Below are 17,689 nucleotides of genomic sequence, written 5' to 3' on the forward strand. Positions count from 1 at the left end.
GTAAGGTGGCGGACGTAGTATGTACGAGATTGCGTGCATACTGCACACTTGCGTACTGAAAGAGCGTACTGCTTTACCGGCCGAGTATTTGTAGTACGCACTGTACTACAAATTTAGTACGTACTGTTTAAGTATGCGATTTCAGATGCAGCCAATGAGTTATCTGTGCCTCCATGCCCCCTGCCGGCCATAATGGCATGGCAGGTGGGCATGATTATGTAATACACGCCCCCTGCCGATCTCTACGGCAGGTGGACTCATTACATTAGGTCATCTGAAATAAAGACACTGGTGTAAATACAAGTAAATTAAATAGTGTTCATTTCAGCCCTATAAAAGGGTTTAGCGTGTGACATATTCAGCCATCACCAGTATTAAAACTATCTGCAATTTGAGTCACAGAATCAGATATGATAGCCTTCATTGTTCCATAGCATTGTTGAGTCATATCTGTGTTTAATGGTTTGTATCTGTGTGGTCAGTTGTCTGGTTATTACTTACCATGACTACCTGTGAGAATCCGTCAGTGTTTCTGAGATACTTTGACCCAGTTTTCTGGCTCTTATGACTTCCTCCGATCAAAGTTAGTCAGGTCTTTACGGCCATATCTGCTGACTCATACCTGCCCATAATCTACAATTGTTATGAAATAGGTGTTGCCATTCCCATTGTTGTTGGGCAGTCGTACTGTTTTGTCCATCACTGTACTGTATATACAGTGTATCACAAAAGTGAGTACACCCCTCACATTTCTGCAGATATTTAAGTATATCTTTTCATGGGACAACACTGACAAAATGACACTTTGACACAATGAAAAGTAGTCTGTGTGCAGCTTATATAACAGTGTAAATTTATTCTTCCCTCAAAATAACTCAATATACAGCCATTAATGTCTAAACCACCGGCAACAAAAGTGAGTACACCCCTTAGTGAAAGTTCCTGAAGTGTCAATATTTTGTGTGGCCATCATTATTTTCCAGAACTGCCTTAACTCTCCTGGGCATGGAGTTTACCAGAGCTTCACAGGTTGCCACTGGAATGCTTTTCCACTCCTCCATGACGACATCACGGAGCTGGCGGATATTCGAGACTTTGCGCTCCTCCACCTTCCGCTTGAGGATGCCCCAAAGATGTTCTATTGGGTTTAGGTCTGGAGACATGCTTGGCCAGTCCATCACCTTTACCCTCAGCCTCTTCAATAAAGCAGTGGTCGTCTTAGAGGTGTGTTTGGGGTCATTATCATGCTGGAACACTGCCCTGCGACCCAGTTTCCGGAGGGAGGGGATCATGCTCTGCTTCAGTATTTCACAGTACATATTGGAGTTCATGTGTCCCTCAATGAAATGTAACTCCCCAACACCTGCTGCACTCATGCAGCCCCAGACCATGGCATTCCCACCACCATGCTTGACTGTAGGCATGACACACTTATCTTTGTACTCCTCACCTGATTGCCGCCACACATGCTTGAGACCATCTGAACCAAACAAATTAATCTTGGTCTCATCAGACCATAGGACATGGTTCCAGTAATCCATGTCCTTTGTTGACATGTCTTCAGCAAACTGTTTGCGGGCTTTCTTGTGTAGAGACTTCAGAAGAGGCTTCCTTCTGGGGTGACAGCCATGCAAACCAATTTGATGTAGTGTGCGGCGTATGGTCTGAGCACTGACAGGCTGACCCCCCACCTTTTCAATCTCTGCAGCAATGCTGACAGCACTCCTGCGCCTATCTTTCAAAGACAGCAGTTGGATGTGACGCTGAGCACGTGCACTCAGCTTCTTTGGACGACCAACTCGAGGTCTGTTCTGAGTGGACCCTGCTCTTTTAAAACGCTGGATGATCTTAACCACTGTGCTGCAGCCCAGTTTCAGGGTGTTGGCAATCTTCTTGTAGCCTTGGCCATCTTCATGTAGCGCAACAATTCGTCTTTTAGGATCCTCAGAGAGTTCTTTGCCATGAGGTGCCATGTTGGAACTTTCAATGACCAGTATGAGAGAGTGTGAGAGCTGTACTACTAAATTGAACACACCTGCTCCCTATGCACACCTGAGACCTAGTAACACTAACAAATCACATGACATTTTGGAGGGAAAATGACAAGCAGTGCTCAATTTGGACATTTAGGGGTGTAGTCTCTTAGGGGTGTACTCACTTTTGTTGCCGGTGGTTTAGACATTAATGGCTGTATATTGAGTTATTTTGAGGGAAGAATAAATTTACACTGTTATATAAGCTGCACACAGACTACTTTTCATTGTGTCAAAGTGTCATTTTGTCAGTGTTGTCCCATGAAAAGATATACTTAAATATCTGCAGAAATGTGAGGGGTGTACTCACTTTTGTGATACACTGTATAATATTAGATTGTAGCTTTACTTCCATATTTGCCCAGGACTATTGTACTTCTGCCTTGGGGGTCCTGATTTCCAGTTTAAGAACCCCTGCGCTATATAGGTAAATGTATTTACTACAGCTAATTAATATGATTTATTTTCCAGTCAATCTGTAAGAGAGAATAAAGCGGCCTCACATGTCCTTCAGACTGTGTGGACCTACAAAGATTTAAGACACACACTAGCCAAAGGAGGCTGGAATAAATCTCACTTCAAGGTAAAACATTTTTAATAATAATTACCTTAATGACAAATAGTAATCAATAGCTGGTCAGGTAAAATGAGTGACAGGTGTATGCATTTGGTTGATTGCGATGTGTTTTATATTCCCAGCCAGCCGTGTCTGGAGTCCCAAAAAAGCAAAAAAATTCAAAGCTTGGCAACGACGACATCACGCTGCCCTTAATGGAGAAAAACCAAGGTCAGCTTTATTCTAGTCACTGACACGAAGCACCATCATGGCGCCATGCTCATGACTGAAATGTGTGTGTGTGGCCCTTGAAGCATTTTATAAGGCACAGATGGCATTTGTATGAAGAAGGAAAATGCAAAAAGGCAGATGAACCTGCTTAAGCTTACAGTGGATTCAGAAAGTATTCAGACCCATTGACGTTTTGCACACTGTTTTGTGTTGTGGGTTGTGTGATTTGATTTTAACTGAATATACACTGATCAGGTATAACATTATGACCACCTTCCTGATATTGTGTTGGTCCCCCTTTTGCTGCCCCATACACAACAAACTGTGATGCACTGTGTATTCTGACAACTTTCTATCAGAACCAGCATTAACTTCTTCAGCAATTTGAGCTACAGTAGCTCGTCTGTTGGATCTGACCACACGGGCCAGCCTTCGCTCCACATGTGCATCAATGAGCCTTTGCCGCCCATGACCCTGTCGCCGGTTTACCACTGTTCCTTCCTTGGACCACTTTTGATAGATACTGACCACTGCAGACTGGGAACACCCCAGAAGAGCTGCAGTTTTGGAGATGCTCTGACCTAGTCGTCTAGCCATCACAATTTGGCCCCTGTCAAACTCACTCAAATCCTTATGTTTGGCCATTTTTCCTGCTTCTAACATATTAACTTTGAGGATAAAATGTTCACTTGCTGCCTAATATATCCCACCCACTAACAGGTGCTGTGATGAAGAGATAATCAGTGTTATTCACTTCACCTGTCAGTGGTCATAATGTTGTGCCTGGTTGGTGTAAATGTCATTTCATCTATCAATTTACTTCTAATTACCAATAATGACAAAGAGCAAACACGTTTTTTTTTTTTTTTTTTTTAAATCAATTGATCTCTTATTAATAGGGCCCTATCACAGATTTCATGTTTTTTTAAAGACAATTTCCACATTCCATGGCAGTCATTAAATAACACTCATAAATTCATAATCATAATTGGTTGGGAGTTTGCCATGTTACCCGAGACGTGTTTTTAGCTGCTTTAGACTTTGACATCTTGGACATTTTGACCAACTAATGGCTAATGTAACTAAGCATCTTTGCAGTTTGCTGAGTTTATAAAGTAAGAAAAAAACTTTACATAGACAAACTATCAGGAGCATAAAACTTTACTGGCTTGTTTTTGTCAGGTGCAGCACAGACTACAGAGAGATGATCACACATATGTAGAGAAGCAAACTTTTCCATTAATTATGGAATCCCCAAGGGACAAAATGCACTCAATACATAAACATATACATCAAACATTGTCAGCACACTACACCACAGAATAGTCCGGAAGTACAGAATAACTTAAATGTTGTATGATTGCTAGGAACGCCTCATATTGCACATTGCGCCTCAAATTTCATACACTGCTCGAATGAAACATGTTAAATCACTAAGCACAAACGTTAAATTTCGAATTTCACAGCAAATTGCATATAACACAGAAAAACAACTCATTTGACGTTCCGTGATGCGATTTTCATGGTCGTGAATTAGGTAGGGCCTTACTTATAAACAAAAGCTGTGGCACTCAAGTTCAAGGTCAAGTTCACCTCAAGTTTAGTCTACACTGATCAGCCATAACATTAAAACCACCTCCTTGTTTCTACACTCACTGTCCATTTTATCAGCTCCACTTACCATATAGAAGCACTTCATAGTTCTAAAATTACTGACTGTAGTCCATCTGTTTCTCTGCATGCTTTGTTAGCCCCCTTTCATGCTGTTCTTCAATTGTCAGGACTCTCCCAGGACCACCACAGAGTAGGTATTATTTGGGTGGTGGATCATTCTCAGCACTGCAGTGACACTGACATGGTGGTGGTGTGTTATTGTGTGTTGTGCTGGTATGAGTGGATAAGACACAGCAATGATGATGAAGTTTTTAAACACCTCACTGTCACTGCTGGACTAAGAATAGTCCACCAACCAAAAATATATCCAGCCAACAGCGCCCCATGGGCAGCGTCATGTGACCACTGATGAAGGTCTAGAAGATGACCAACTCAAACAGCAGCAATAGATGAGCGAGCGTCTCTGACTTTACATCTACAAGGTGGACCAACTAGGTAGGAGTTTCTAACAGAGTGGACAGTGAGTGGACATGGCATTTTAAAAATCCATCAGCATTGCTGTGTCTGATCCACTCATACCAGCACAACACACGCTAACACACCACCACCATGACAGTGTCACTGCAGTGCTGAGAATGATCCATCACCTAAATAATACCTGCTCTGTAGTGGTCCTGTAGGGGTCCTGACCATTGATGAACAGGGTGAAAGCAGGCTAAAAAAGCATGCAGAGAAATAGATGGACTACAGTCAGTAATTGTAGAACCATTTTTGGTTGGAGCTTTTCTTCTCCCAGCATCAACCCTGAGGTGGTTAAAAGTCCCAACAACACTGTTGCACCCACCACATACCAGAACAACACACACTATCATGTCATTACCATGTTAGTGTCACTGTACTGCTGAAAAGGTCCACCACCCAAACCTCATCTGGTCAGTGGGGGTCCTATTGAGGCCCCTTCTCATTAAGAAATGGGGTCCAGTGGGGTGAGAAAGTATGCAGAGCAAGAAAGTTCTAGCAAAATCTACTATGGTAGGTGTACCTTTTACAATAATTATTGAATATATGTAAAGGTGTTCCTAATAAAGTGCTCAGTGAGTGCACATTGCACTGTCAGAACAAGAACCAAGCCATGAAGTCCAAGGAACTGTCTGCGGATCTCTATGATCATACTATGGCCGGGGGTAGAAACCATTATCTAAGACTTTGAGTGTTTGCAGAAGCACAATGGCTTCAGAAATGTGAAAATAGAAGACGCTTGGCACTACTTCAAACCTTCCCTGAGTTGGCTGTTTGACACTCAGTGCTCCAAAAGTCCTGTGCAACAGCAAGAACCTGTTGGATGGACAACCATCTTTGCAGCACTCCATAATCAGGCCTTTATGTGCCAGGCAAATCAAAATCAAATTGACAAAACAATACAGTATGCAAAAAGTCAATGGGTCTGAATCCTCTGTACATAATCATAATTTCCTTTTTAGATGGGTACTGCAGTGCTGATCAGAGTGACAGAGTTGGAGACGGACCATGCCACATGATAGAGCGGGAATCTCTCCAGGTAATTTTGCATACACTCTTTCTCATTATGATAATGCACTTCCCAGCCCTGATCCAAAACATAGACTGATTGTTTTCAAACTTTAGTTCCAGGTGGATCCTCAATGACCTTGCTATACAAACTGAATCAAAAGTTCTTTATAAGCTGTGTTCTATATTTAAATAATTTCTTTTAGTAAGCATGAAAGTTGGTTCATATGTCAATTTCAATTTAGTGTTTAGTTAGATCTACTTCTTTCTCCAAATAAATAGATACATAGATGGATAGATGGATGGATAGATATATAAATGGATGGATGGATAGATAGATGGATGGATGGATAGATATATAAATGGATAGATGGATGGATGGATGGATGGATGGATGGATGGATGGATGGATAGATGATAGATAAATGGATGGATGGATGGATGGATAGATATATAAATGGATGGATGGATAGATAGATGGATCGATGGATGGATAGATAGATAGATGGATGGATGGATGGATGATAGATGGATGGATAGATGATAGATGGATGGATGGATAGATGATAGATGGATGGATGGATGGATAGATGATAGATGGATGGACAGATGATGGATGGATGGATGGATAGATGGATGGATGGATGGATAGATGATGGATGGATGGATGGATAGATGATAGATGAATGGATAGATGATGGATTGATGGATAGATGATAGATGGATGGATAGATGATAGATGGATGGATAGATGATAGATAGATGGATAGATGATGGATGGATGGATAGATGATAGATGGATGGATGGATGGATGGATGGATGGATGGATGGATAGATGATAGATAGATAGATAGATGGATGGATGGATGGATAGATAGATGGATAGACTGATGGACAGATAGATAGATGGATGGATGGATGGATATACAGACAGATAGATGGATGGATGAATAGTAGATAGATGGATTGATGGATGGAGGGATAGATGGATGGATGGATAAATAGTAGATGGATGGATGAATGGATGATTAGATAGATAGATAGATAGATAGATAGATAGATAGATAGATAGATAGATAGATAGATAGATAGACAAATAGACAGATAGATAGGTAGGTAGATAGATGGATGAATGGATGGATGGATGGTAGACGAATAGATGGATGGATAGATAGATGGATGGATGAATAGTAGATGGATGGATAGATGGATGATGGATGGATAATAGATGAATAGATAGATGGATGGATGAATAGTAGATGGATAATAGATGAATAGATGGATGGATGGATGAATAGTAGATGGATGGATAGATGGATGGATGGATGGATGGATAGATGGATGGATGGATGGATGGATAGATGATAGATAGATGGATGGATGGATAGATGATAGATGGATGGATGGATGGATAGATGATAGATGGATGTATGGATGTATGGATGGATAGATGATGGATGGATAGATGATAGATGGATGGATGGATGGATGGATAGATGATAGATGGATGTATGGATGGATGGATAGATGATAGATGGATGGACAGATGATGGATGGATAGATGATAGATAGATGGATGGATGATTAGATGATGGATGGATGGATGGATAGATGATGGATGGATGGATGGATGGATAGATGATAGATGGATGGATAGATGATGGATGGATGGATAGATGATGGATGGATGGATGGATGGATAGATGATAGATGGATAGATGATGGATGGATGGATGGATGGATGGATAGATGATAGATGGATGGATGGATGGATAGATGATAGATAGATGGATGGATGGATGGATGGATAGATGATGGATGGATGGATGGATGGATAGATGATAGATAGATAGATGGACAGATAGATAGATGGATGGATGGATATACAGACAGATAGATAGATGGATGGATGGATGGATGAATGGATGGATGGTAGACGAATAGATGGATGGATAGATAGATGGATGGATGAATAGTAGATGGATGGATAAATGGATGGATAGATGGATGATGGATGGATAATAGATGAATAGATAGATGGATGGATGAATAGTAGATGGATAATAGATGAATAGATGGATGGATAGATAGATGGATGGATGAATAGTAGATGGATGGATAAATGGATGGATAGATGGATGATGGATGGATAATAGATGAATAGATAGATGGATGGATGAATAGTAGATGGATGGATGGATGGATGGATGGATGGATGGATGGATGGATGGATAGATAGATAGATAGATAGATAGATAGATAGATAGATAGATAGATAGATGGATGGATGGATGGATGGATGGATGGATGGATGGATGGATGGATGGATAAATGGATGGATAAATGGATGGATCTATGGATGGATCTCTGTTACTTGTTATTATTTACATATACTGCATTTAGCAGATATTTTGATCCAAACGATTTACAACAGTGGCAATCTGGCAGTAGTGCGGCTTGAACTATTGACTTTCTGATTATTAGTCCAGTTTCTAAACCGCTACCAAGAGCTACCACTGCCCACATTATTATTATTATTATTATTATTATTATTATTATTATTATTTCATTGTAGTTTTCAAATACAATGTAATTCAAATGTATACAATTCATTTCAAATTTCATTCATGTCAAGATATTTAGCTATATAAGGTGTAGTCCTATGATTTCGGGTGGGTTTGAGGTGGCCTGGTTTTGGGGGTCAGTGAAATTGACAGTGTTAATCTTGATTAGTGCACCAAATGTATAAGTGCCTGTCCTTACCCTACAATTAGTCTCAGATTTTTGGTCTGTGTTTCATTTGTGCCACATTTTCTTGTTTTTGCAGGGTGTAAATGATAAGAGGCATTTCATCAGGTCTGGCAGGCCAGCGGTTGGCTTAGTGGAGCGCACTCCTCAACCTTTGGACTCTTGGGTCTGAGGTCCCACCTGGTGAGCACAAGTCATCAATTTGTGTTTTTGCAGTGTGGCTAGACTGTCCTTAAATGAAAAAATAAGCCTTGTCTTGATCAGACGGCCAATAATTCTTGTTGTAGGAATAACAAGAATAACCAAAGAGAAATCTTAGTAAAACATTTTTTATAAAGACATCTTTAATGAATTAGAAGTGATTTTGGAATTTTTAAAATGCATTTTCCCCCTTTTTCTCCCAATTGAGCATAGCCAATCCCCTGACCCCGATGGCATCCAAAGAGGGTGTATATTCACCGGACACACTCCCACTGATGTGTGCACAGTCCACCAATCCCTTCTTATTTATCCATACATACGAGAGGTCAACTTCGCATACAGAGAGCCACGCCCGATCTCTGCACTCCTCCACTTCTGTACAGGCACTCTGGACAACCAAGATCTTTACACAGCATTGATAACCCCACCCCTTAATCTGGTTTTTCCCACCCAGCAGACTGGAGGCCAATGTTGTCTGCTGCAGGCATTAGCCAAGTGTGCCTGCTAGAGGGCACCTAGCCGACCGGAATTAGAACCCAGGAGCTCAGAATCTCAGCGCTATTGTGCTGGCCGCCCTGGAATTTTTCAAGTGAATTTTGGAAACAGTTTGGAAAAACACAATTGAAAGTGTAGAATGCTTTATTTATTTTATTGGTCTAAATAAAAAATTGGACCCTTAGGAGCAAATTCCTTGTTTTGTTGATTTGAAGTGAATATCAGTGAACACATTCGTTACTTAACACAGGACGTTTTCAGGATATACACTATATTGCCAAAAGTATTCGCTCGTCTGCCTTCACATGCATATGAACTTGAGTGACGTCCCATTCTTAATCCATAGGGTTTAATATGATGTCGGCCCACCCTTTGCAGCTATAACAGCTTCAACTCTTCTGGGAAGGCTTTCCACAAGGTTTAGGAGTGTGTTTATGGGAATTTTTGACCATTTTTCCAGAAGCGCATTTGTGAGGTCAGACACTGATGTTGGACGAGAAGGCCTGGCTCGCAGTCTCCTCTCTAATTCATCCCAAAGGTGTTCTATTGGGTTGAGGTCAGGACTCTGTGCAGGCCAGTCAAGTTCTTCCACACCAAACTCACTCATCCATGTCTTTATGACCTTGCTTTGTGCACTGGTGCGTAGTCATGTTGGAACAGGAAGGGGTCATCCCCAAACTGTTCCCACAAAGTTGGGAGCATGAAATTGTCCAAAATCTCTTGGTATGCTGAAGCATTAAGAGTTCCTTTCACTGGAACTAAGGGGCCGAGCTCAACTCCTGAAAAACAACCCCACACCATAATCCCCCCTCCACCAAACTTTACACTTGGCACAATGCAGTCAGACAAGTACCGTTCTCCTGGAAACCGCCAAACCCAGACTAGTCCATCGGATTGTCAGACGGAGAAGCGTGATTCGCCACTCCGGAAAACACGTCTCCACTGCTCTAGAGTCCAGTGGTTTTGGTTTTATACACCTGTGGCCATAGAAGTGATTGGAACACCTGAATTCAATTATTCGGATGGGTGAGTGAATACTTTTGGCAATATAGTGTATCTCTCTAAAATCCCAATATTCATCTCCACATGGATGGTATCTTTACACACATGCACATTATCCATGCTGTGGCCAGTGATGCCCACCATAAAATCAATGATGTTGGCTATTACACCTTTTACTGATAAGTCTGGATGGTCCTTGGTCTGTTTGTAGCATATTCCTCAATTTTTGCACATTCTTGTCTGCCTCCTTCATCCCCATGCTGGCTGAGCAGAGCTGAAGCTGTCACGCTCCCTAAGACACACTCGCAGTTAGTCGGCTGCATCTTTTCACCTGCCAGTGGTGGAGTCATACAGAGAGTACATGCTAAGCACCAAGCAAATAGTCCAACAGTAGATGTCTCGACAGGCAGCAAAAAGCAATAGCACTATCTGGGGGTTCAAACTCCAGAGTTCGAGATATTTAGAGGTGGTAGGCTAGTGCATTGGACCGGTGCGCCCCTAATTCAAGTGCTTTTTATTCATCAACCTTACGCACTCTTCATAAAACAAGTTTAATTTGAAACAGTACTATCCACAGCAGCTCTGTGAGGTGCACAACCTACTTTTAAATTATTTTTAGCAATGACAGAATGATGGATGGTCTGGAAGTGTCTTTTAAAATCTGTTGCCATGGTTCATATCACTCATCACACACTCTTCACTGTGAGGGTGGTAGAAAGTAAAAGAATCACTGCATAACCACATATAATCACACATAAGCACTTTATCCTGCTTGGAGTGGGTCTGATGCCACATGGAAACAGTGGAAACTCACCACCAAATCCCACTACAGAGCAATACACACACATTTATTCACTTAGTCTCTTGTATATTTATATTTATTTAGTTATTAGGATTTTAACGTCATGTTTTACGCACTTTGGTTACATTCATGATTCATCATTCAGGGGCCAGTGATAGCTCAGTGGTTAAGGTACTGGACTAGTAAACAGAAGGTTGCTGGTTCAAGCCCTGCCACTACCAAGTTGCCACTGTTGGGTCCCTGAGCAAGGCCCTTAACCCTCAATTGCTCATCGTGTTCCGCTCATTGTGTAAGTCGCTTTGGAGAAAAACATCTGCTAAATGCTGTAAATGTAAATGAAAATGTAAATCATTCTTAATGTCAAACACAGTCATGGACAATTCCGTATCTCCAATTTGGACTGTGGAAAAAAACCAGAGCTCCCGGAGGAACCTAAGCAGACACGGGGAGAACATGCAAACTCCACGCAGGACCTTTTTGCTGTGAGGCGACAGTGCTACCCACTGCGTCACTGTGCTGCCCAGTCAAACCCAAGCCTTGTCCAGGCTATTCCTGCCTTGTCCCCAGTCGTTACCACTGCTGAGACCCGGACCAGGATAAAACACTCACTTTCTTAACCGCTTATCCAATTAGGGTTTGGGTGCTGGAGCTTATCCCAGCTTTTCAATGGGCACAAGGCACACAGTAACACCCTGGATGGGGTGCTAGTCCGGTGCAGGGCAGACATACATACACACACCCATTCATCTATAGGGCAATTCAGTGTCCTTAATTCACCTGACTGTATGTTTTTGGACTGTGGGAGGAAACCGGAGCTCCCGGAGAAAACCCAGGCAGACACGGGGAGAACATGCAACCACTGTGCCGCCCAGTCTCTCGTATACACACACATATGACTGGAAGTGTGGATCAAACCCAAGCCCTGTCCAGGCTATTCCTGCCTTGTCCCCAGTCGTTCCCACTGCTGAGACCCTGACCAGGATAAAACTTTCACTCACTCACTTTCTTAGCCACTTATTCAATCAGTGTCCTTAATTAACCTGACTGTATGTTTTTGGACTGTAGAAGGAAACTGGAGGTCCTGGAGGAAACCCAGGCAGACGCACACACACACACACACACACACACACATACACACCCATTCACCTATAGGGCAATTCAGTGTCTTCAATTAACTTAACTGCATGTTTTTGGACTGTGGGAGGAAACCGGAGGTCCTGGAGGAAACCCACGCACGGTGAGAGCATGCAAACTGCAGGCAGAAAGGACCCGGACTGCCCCACCTGGGAATCGAACCCAGGAGCTTCTTGCTGTGAATCAACAGTGCCTCACTGTGTCACTGTGCTGCCCAGTCTCTCTTACAAAAGCACTTGTGAAACCCCTCACAAACGGTGACTGATCAAACCCAAGCCCTGCGATGATGCCCTTCAGGCTATTCTTGCCTTGCACCCGGTCGTTCCCACTGCTGAGACCCTGACCAGGATAAAACAGTCGATGAAAAGGAAATAAAATAATAATGAAATTAATTAATTGGCTTGAAACTGAAAATGTTGTTAGAATAGTGCTAACTATTCTGTTGGTACATTTGTGCCATTAATCAGACTCCTGACCTGAACATCAGTTAAACAGTCCTGTGTTCTTTATAAGTGTAATCTAATTTAATCTTTTTTTGTCCTGTAGATAAGCGTACTTTGGAGAAAACCTGCTAACATCAGCCGAGAGGAGACCACGAATCATGCCACAGATTTAATTCCAGCATCTTAAAAAAAAAAAAAATGAACTTTTTGTTTTGGCGAACTTGACTGTTCATGCCTAACAGTTTTATTATTATTTCATGCACATTTTCTCTCTTAAATGCTAAACTTTGTTCTGCTTTTACCGTATTTCATTTCTAAGGAAATTACAGATAATACAGGTAATACAGGTCAGACGTTTACTTCCACTTGTAATGTACATGTGTGTCATGGCAGTCTTGGATTTTGAATGGTACTACAAATCTGCTAAAAATATACATACAGCACATCTAATGAGAGTTGGTTCCTCAGCCCTGTTTATCTATTTTTGAAATGGGTCGTGAGGTATATTGGAAATAAAATTAAATTTGGCTTGCAGGTTTTAAAAAACTGCTTTAACTCTAGGTGTCGCTATCACATAAAACAAATCTAAAGCGCTCCTCATCTTCTTTCCCCCAACTCAAAACATTAACATTACACCTACAGTAATGTTTCTGAGTTTTTGGATAAATGTGGTGGCTCCAAAGAAACAAACACTAGACAGCGAATGCGGATTTCAGGTGCACTGGGAAAATTACTTTTTTTTCACTGAGTTCAGAGGGAAGCGTGTATGTTTAATTTCAAGAAGTGTAATAATCTTTCTATTAGGATTATAAACTGGTGAGTGAAATTGGCAAAATTTTTGTTCACACAACACTTTCAAAGATAGATCATTAGTCACACTTTAAAAGGAAGTTGTTAGAATTGTTAGTAATCAAGTAGGTCTATTATATTTTTATTTGTTTTATTACTAAACAGTCTGTGGCCCATGTTTGCCGCCAACAAGAAAAGTTTGGATACCACTGGTTTAGTCAAAACCTCAGCGACAAATTGTAGTTGTACTTAAAGGAGCATGACAGCCTGGTTTCAAGTGACTTTTAAAAATCTGTAATCCACTTTTTTGAGATTCGAACGATCCCATTGTAGTGCTTGTGTCTCAGTCTAATGGGTGCAGTCGAACTAGCCCCATTTTATTCCCTCTACTATTATTGGCACCCCTGGTGAAGATGAGTAAAAAGGGTTTACTCATTAATCTCTTTAATCTCATAAAAATGAGAAAAATCCAACCTTTAATTTAGATAAACTTTCAGAGAAAAAAATATTTATTGAAAAATAATTATTATTATATTAGACCACATAAACCACAATTACTGGTACCCCTAGAATTTTTTAAGTTTAGAATGTCTAGGAACGTTTAAGCAGTAATCGTGACTTTCGCTGTTTTAAAAGTCATGCTTTATATATGGTACATACACCGATCAGCCATAACATTAAAACCCCCTCCTTGTTTCTACACTCACTGTCCATTTGATCAGCTCCACTTACCATATAGAAGCACTTTGTAGTTCCACAATTACTGACTGTAGTCCATCTGTTTCTCTACATACCTTTTTAGCCTGCTTTCACTCCGTTCTTCAATGGTCAGGACCCCCACAGGACCACCACAGAGCAGGTATTATTTAGGTGATGGATCATTCTCAGCACTGCAGTGACACTGACATGGTGGTGGTGTGTTAGTGTGTGTTGTGCTGGTATGAGTGGATCAGACACAGCAGTGCTGCTGGAGTTTTTAAAATACCGTGTCCACTCACTGTCCACTCTATTAGACACTCCTACCTAGTTAAACCACCTTGTAGATGTAAAGTCAGAGACGATCGCTCATCTATTGCTTGAGTTGGTCATCATTTAGACCTTCATCAGTGGTCACAGGACGCTGCCCACAGGGGGCTGTTGGCTGGATGTATTTTTGGTTGGTGGACTATTCTCAGTCCAGCAGTGACAGAAGGTATTTAAAAACTCCAGCAGCGCTGCTGTGGCTTATCTACTCATACCAGCACAACACACACTAACACACCACCACCATGTCAGTGTCACTGCAGTGCTGAGAATGATCCACCACCTAAATAATACCTGCTCTGTAGTGGCCCTGTGGGGTCCTGACCATTGAAGAACAGCATGAAAGGAGCTAACACAGCATGCAGAGTAACAGATGGACTACAGTCAGTAATTGTAGATATGGTGAGTGAAGCCGATAAAATGGACAATGGGTGTAGAAACAAGGAAGTGGTTTTAATGTTATGGCTGATCGATCAGTGTATATAATATTTATATTATATATACATAAATTCAAATGGAAAGTGTGTTGACCTTTGAGCTTTTTGGCAATAAGGTTGAGAGTACGAATCCCAGCTCTGCCATGCAGCCACTGTTGAGCCCTTGAGCAAGACCCCTAACCTTCTCTGCTCCAGGGGCGCGGTGCAATGGCTGACCCTGCGCTCTGACCCCAGCTCCCAAAAAAACAAGAAAGAATTTTGTTGTACTGTACACCTGTATATGTATATATGACAAATAATGGCATTCAATTTATTATATAACAAACAATCAACTACAGTAACTACACTGAAAAGAACCTGATGTTTGCTGATAAGTATGTTGAAGGGTCTGCGATGTTGTAGGGCTGTTTTTCCTTCCCTGGGGACCTCATTAGGGTATGTGGCATCATGAATCATGAACAACCAGGACATTTTTAATTAAATTCTGTCTACCATGAAACTATAAGTGTGTCATCCCTAGAGATTTCAGCAGGACAGTGATCCAAAACAAATGTCCAGATCAACACAAAATTGCTTTACTGAACACAAAATAAAGGTTCTGTCATGGCTATTTCTGTCCTTCTGATTTAAACCACAGAAAGGTTGTGAATTAACTCAAAAGCAGAGTGCACAGGAGAGTAGAGAGATTATGTTGAATTAAATGGTCTCAAATGCCCAGCTGTGTGTTCTCCAATTTTATAAGAAGTCACAGGAGAAGACTAAGTGCTGCTCAGTTGGCAAAGGCGGCGGTTGTACAATGTGTTAAATGCATTTTTTATCTGAATAAATTCTTTCTTAGTGGATTTTTTTAATAAGAGATTAAGCTAATTAAAGCTATAAAAGATAATGTTTTTTACTCATCTTTAAAAGGGGTGCCAATAATTGTGGAGTGGACTGTAAATAAACTCAAGCTTTAGTCACTTGTTTATTAATAAGGAATTACAACAAAGGTAAAAGCCACAGTACTGTACAACTTTTTACAATGCAAAACTAATTGTGTTAGTTGTTGTATGTATATTTCTTACCCAGCAGAATGTCATATTTTTTAAATGCACAATAGACTAAAAAATAATTATTGTTTTTGGGGTAAAATATTCTAATCATTGTCACATAAGGTGCTGCATTTTTTTTTCTTGTTTTTTTGAAAAATCCAAGACTGTTGTTTGGGTAGCAACAGAATCTTAAAACTTGACGGTACCAGTTGCTTAACAGACACAATTGGCCATATCTAACAGAGTAAAGCCTTATTGCCACTGGAGCTTAAGTAAACAGGCAGCTGTATATCCAAATTAAGACAAAGCAAAAAGGGAGTAAAAAAATCAGATGTCCCTAACAAGTGTATTTAAACTTTTGACTTCACTGTATATGATTCCAGCATTTGTTAATATTTGATTACAAAACAAAATCACTGTATTATTTGATTTCTGTTAAAAGATATATTGTATTATATTGACTAAATTCTTAGGCAACCAGAGGGCAACTATAGCCAACATAGATGGTATTCTATCTTGTTTTTTAATGTACAGCAATGAAATGCAACCAGATTATATAATGGATATTAAATGTGAACAGTAGTCTATGAAAAACAAAACTCAGAAATCATTGTGCTATATTAGTCAAATAAGTCATTCTTACTTGATTGATTGCTTCTCTACATCAGTGTTTTAAACTGCTTGAAAATAAAATACTTTTTATCCAGTTTTCGTGGTAACTTGTGTTATGTTGTATCAGCTATGAAGGCTGGTCACATATCAGTTCAAAGTAATAGTTTTCACAAGAGGATCTGGACCCCCGAGAGCCTGGATGCATCTGGATAAGGTGGGTACTGGATGAATAAATTAATGAATATTACTAGATTACCTATAAAACCTAAATTTGCTCTATACAAAATACAAACCACATTTTCAGAAATGCTGGGGCATTTTTTTTAACTAACCAAAGTTTTAAAAAAAAAGATTTCCAGTGTTTTCAATGACCAACTTAATTGTGTTTTGTCACAAATGTTGAGACAGGCGTGTTTATTACTGCAATTCATCACTTTTTCTATTAAATACACTTTTTAATCATTTGTGAAATAAGGATACTAATTGATACAGTTTTGTAAGTGGACTTTTGTCTGATTCTCCTCGTGATGCACAATATATTTTTAATAGGAGACTTGAACTGCAGGCAGGCCAGTCAAGCACACAAAGCCCTACGGTTATAGTGCATGCAGAATAAGGCTTAACGTTGTAATGTACAAAGTAAAATAGAAATTCAACATTAAATTGTATTGAACAGTGGGTTGGACCAATATAGTCATATATATATGTATTTTGGTCCATCTGTGATGAGCTTACGACCAGTAAACATGTTAGCTTTTCTGCACAGGATTGATGTATGATTTCTCTGTGAGTAAAAGTCTTAGATGACAATGGTTTTCCAATGTACTCCCAAACCCATGATGGTTTCTTGTGAAGTACTGACTTGTGAATGGGTTATTCAACAGTGGTTTTTGGCCTAACGTTCAAATTATTGGATAAAAAGGTCAAAATTTGACATAATACACATTTTTTAATACACATATTTTTTAATTATGTGAAAAACTTTTAATATTAAATATTCCAAAATAAAA

At 40.4% G+C, this 17,689-nt stretch overlaps 1 protein-coding gene across 1 annotated transcript in view; it reads left to right on the forward strand.

Annotated features, from left to right (window-relative positions):
- arvcfa (ARVCF delta catenin family member a) overlaps positions 1-13,077 on the forward strand; it is an 87,962-nt gene extending 74,885 nt beyond the window's left edge. Inside the window, exons 13-17 of the mRNA XM_063013776.1 lie at positions 2,505-2,616; positions 2,733-2,820; positions 5,916-5,992; positions 8,790-8,893; positions 12,891-13,077. Coding sequence (XP_062869846.1) covers positions 2,505-2,616; positions 2,733-2,820; positions 5,916-5,992; positions 8,790-8,882 — 370 coding nt within the window. The 3' untranslated portion in view covers positions 8,883-8,893; positions 12,891-13,077. The remainder of the gene's footprint in view (positions 1-2,504; positions 2,617-2,732; positions 2,821-5,915; positions 5,993-8,789; positions 8,894-12,890) is intronic.
- Positions 13,078-17,689: the final 4,612 nt, after the last annotated feature.

Source organism: Trichomycterus rosablanca, chromosome 18, assembly GCF_030014385.1.
Source record: "Trichomycterus rosablanca isolate fTriRos1 chromosome 18, fTriRos1.hap1, whole genome shotgun sequence".
Classification (NCBI taxonomy): Eukaryota; Metazoa; Chordata; class Actinopteri; order Siluriformes; family Trichomycteridae; genus Trichomycterus; species Trichomycterus rosablanca.